The following is a 3,666-nucleotide window of genomic DNA, read 5'->3' as shown; positions in this document are numbered from 1 at the left end:
CCGCCGCCGAGTCGGAGGGCTGGGGGGCGGAGCCAGTGCGCTCACGGCCCCGCCCCCGAGCGCCGCGGATTTGTTTTCTTACAAACTTGTTACAATGTACCCTGGCAGTGTTGCCCGGCACCCGACCTCACGGTGCCCCGCCCACGCGGCCTGCGCAGCCAATGGTACGCGTCGCCGAGCGGATTTCGAGCGCCGGCGTGGGCGGTGTCGCACCTGATTGGCCAGGGCGCGGCGACCGGTGGAGCGCGGCTATGGCGGGGTTTTCGGTTTTCAAATGCGCCGGGCGGGCGGGAAAGAGGGCCGGTTTAACTGACCCGAGGGAGAAAGGTCGGGGGCAGAGGAGCGCGGGCTGCTCCGGGACCTCAGCGCCTCCTGGGGGAAGGGAGGAAGCGCTGGGGCCGCCCAGTCCGCGGTTCCACTGTGCAGTTACGCGCGATCGGCCTGTATTAGCCCTGACTACGAGCTGGGCGCTTTATTTCATTCATTCACTCACTGCGCGCGGAGGCCGTTCTGGCGGTGCACAATCAAGCAACTCAATCATTTTAGGTAGCACTAAGCACCATGAAGAAAGCAAAACGGGGATATGGGGAGGATGAGGAAGGAATCACCCTTCCTAGCTCAGAGCCAGCCCGGGAGAGGAGGAAGGCTGACCCGCAGCTGCCACGTGGGCGGGCCTGGAAGGGGAGAGAGTCGCTCCCGGAAGCGGTTCCAGACGCTTCATTCAAAAATTGACTGAGCACCTCCTGGAGGTGCCCAGCAGGAGGGCTAGCCAGGCCACCCCTGCGGCAGGATGCCTACAGTCCGGGGCTGAGACAATCATTGCGTCTTTTCAGAGTGGTAGACTCTAGGATAAGTGAAAATCCCTTGGGGGGGGAAGCCTTTAAAATTGGGGGATCAGAGAGGACTTCTCTGGGGAGATGACACCCGGGAGATGACATTTGACGCCTGCCGGTAGGTGAGAGAGGGAGTCTTGTGGTTGTCTGGAGGAAAGTATGCCAGGTGGAAGTTACTGCAGATGCAAAGGCCCTCAGGCGACCATGCCTGGTATGGGGGTTAGTGGGAGGAGGGGAGGCCAGGCCGGTGGGGGGTTGGCATAGTGGGTGTGTTATGCAGATCAGACACAAGACAGAAACCATGGGAGGGTTCTAAGCAGAATGGCACCAAGATCTTATCAGAGGTTAACAGGCCCTCTGTCTGCTATGGGGGGGACAGACTGTGGAACCAGGGGACTAGGGTGGAGATGATGGTCCCATCCCAGGTGAGTGATGACTGAGGCTGAGGAATGGACATGTTTCTCACAGCCACGCCAGGGACCTCCCTGGCATCCCCAGCCCCCAGCCAAGAAGCACATACACAGCAGCTAGATTCATCTTTTTAATAATATCCTAAAACTCAGAGGAGCAGGCCAGCGGGGCCTCTGGGCTCAGCAGCTATGAAGGAGAAGGGACCCCCGACATCCCCTAAGGCAGGTCATTGCAAGAAGGCACTCATGAGGGGGACTTCAAGCCCCTCTTCTGTTTCTTCATATAAAATCAGGGAGATGGGAGAATCCCCGAGGGGAGAGGCAGGGAGACTTCCCTCATAGCCTGTGGGTACCGGAAGAGGTCAGGAGGGGGTAGAGACCAAGAAACCACCAAGTCGGGAGCCTGCCCTCAGACAAACACACACAGCCCCCTCACCGTCCCTCCCTCTTTAAAAATCTGCAGTGGGGGCTGTGGGGAGGCCCCATGTTCAAGCCCCACCTCTTCTCCCTTCTAGCTGGTACGAAGCTGGTAATCTGCAGGGAAACAATGAGGAAGGACCATTTCAGAAGTGGGGAAGGGAAAAGAGGGACAGCTCCTAAATCCATCCATCCCCTGCTCCAATGCTCATGATCAATCTTGGGAATACTTAACAAGACTGAGATGGGGTTAAACACAGGTACTGTTACCATAGCAACAAGTCAGTTTCCAGGGAACACATGAGGGTGCTGGGTGTTCAGTCCCTGGCCCAAATCTCAAAACCACCCTAGAGAACTGGCAACTGCCCCTACTTTTTTTTTTTTTTTTTTAAATCAGGCTCTCACTCTGTCACGCAGGCTGGAGAACAGTGGCACCATCATGGGTCACTGCAGCCTTGACCTCCTGGGCTCAGGTGATCCTTCTGCCTCAGCCTCCCAAATAACGAGTAGCTGGAACTACAGGCGCCACCATGCTCAGGTTATTTTATTTATTGTTTTTGTAGAGACAAAGTCTCATTATGTCGCTCAGGCTGTCTTGAGCTCCTGGGCTCAAGCAATCCTCCAGCCTTACCCTCCTAAAGTGCTGGGATTATAGGTGTGAGCCACCATGCTGGGCCTGCCCCCATTGTAAAGATGTGGAAGTGGGCGAGGTGACTCAAGCCTGTAATCCCAGCACTTTGGGAGGCCAAGGCTAAAGGATTGCCTGAGCTCAGGGGTTGGAGACTGACCTGAACAACTTGTTGAGACTTTGTCTCTACAATAAATCAAAAAATTAGCTGGGAGTGGCAGCGCGCACCTGTAGTTCCAGCTACTTGGAAGGCTGAGGTGGAAGGGTCACCTGAACCCAGCAGGTCAAGGCTGCAATGGCCGTGAGCATGCCACCGCACTCCAGCCTGGGCCATAGAGTGAGACCCTGACTCAAAAAAAAAGATGTGGAAACCTAAGCCCAGGATGGCTTGAAAAGAAGAGGCCAGGCCTGCTGGGTCTTCTGAGCCAGAATGTGGTCAAAACCCTGAGTCCCTACTCTCTCCATCTCCTTGCCCTGTTGTCTCGGGGAGCCGGGCTCTCTTACCGCCACTCTGTGTGATATAGCGAACCCATGGCAGGGCCTGGTAACCACTTTTCTCAATGATCTTCATGTATCGGACCTAGAAGGTAATAGAAATAAGTGGCTCGGGCTTGCGGGAGCATAGCGGCTTGGGGTCAAGGAGACAGAGTCACAAAGGCCAAGGGAATCTGTGATATGACTTGGGGGGAACAGGGTGGCACAGGCTGGGAATCATGAGGTCACAAGACATGGAGAGGGCAGGACAGGGGGCCAGGACATTGGGGAAAGAGATGGCCCAGTCCAAGAGGAGAGACATGACACGTGTTGAGGGGATGAGGTAGCACAGGCCCTGAGAACACGGTGAACGGCTTGCAGGTGGGGGAGAGAGAAAAGCAAACCAATTGGTGGGAAATGAGGTGGCACCGGCCAGAGGGACGGGACTCAGGCAGGGAGCAGAAGAAGGCAACATTGCTCTGGGGAAGATGAGGAAAACTTGGCAGAGTGGTGACACAGGTTGAGGATCTCAGGTGACTTGAGCCAAGGGACAGGAGAGGAGGAACGCGCTGCAGTCGGGGGAGGAGCCTCCCGCCCACTTCCTCACCTGAATCCCAGAGACAGTGAAGTAGGGAATCTCAAACTTGACCCCGATGGGGGGTCGACCCTCCAACTCCTCCTTCTCCACGCTGGGGAGGCCAAAGTGGGCTCGCATCAGGTACTCCTTGCCTCCCTGAGGGCACAGGGTGGGGCATCAGACACACCAGGGGCCTTCTACCTGCCCCAGATCATTCTTAGAGCAGCCTCTGGAGAAAGCTCTGATCTCAGCATATTTCTTTTTTTTTTTTATTTGGAGTCTCACTCTGTCACCCAGACTGGAGTGCAGTGGCTGCTTCCGGCCACC

General features: G+C 56.3%; 1 protein-coding gene across 1 annotated transcript in view; it reads right to left on the bottom strand.

Moving 5' to 3' along the window:
- Positions 1 to 1,361: 1,361 nt before the first annotated feature.
- The window catches only part of AP1M2 (adaptor related protein complex 1 mu 2 subunit), a gene marked incomplete at its 5' end in the record, with an annotated part of 12,012 nt that continues 9,707 nt past the window's right edge, over positions 1,362 to 3,666 (bottom strand). Inside the window, 3 exons of the mRNA XM_008068034.1 lie at positions 1,362 to 1,777; positions 2,793 to 2,868; positions 3,370 to 3,495. Of these exons, the coding sequence (XP_008066225.1) occupies positions 1,755 to 1,777; positions 2,793 to 2,868; positions 3,370 to 3,495 (225 nt within the window). The remainder of the gene's footprint in view (positions 1,778 to 2,792; positions 2,869 to 3,369; positions 3,496 to 3,666) is intronic.

This window comes from Carlito syrichta, unplaced genomic scaffold, assembly GCF_000164805.1.
Source record: "Carlito syrichta isolate Samal-C Ts95f unplaced genomic scaffold, Tarsius_syrichta-2.0.1 Scaffold107967, whole genome shotgun sequence".
Taxonomy (NCBI): domain Eukaryota; kingdom Metazoa; phylum Chordata; class Mammalia; order Primates; family Tarsiidae; genus Carlito; species Carlito syrichta.
Note: the sequence above shows the minus strand (reverse complement) of the source record. Positions and strands in the feature narration are given on the sequence as shown.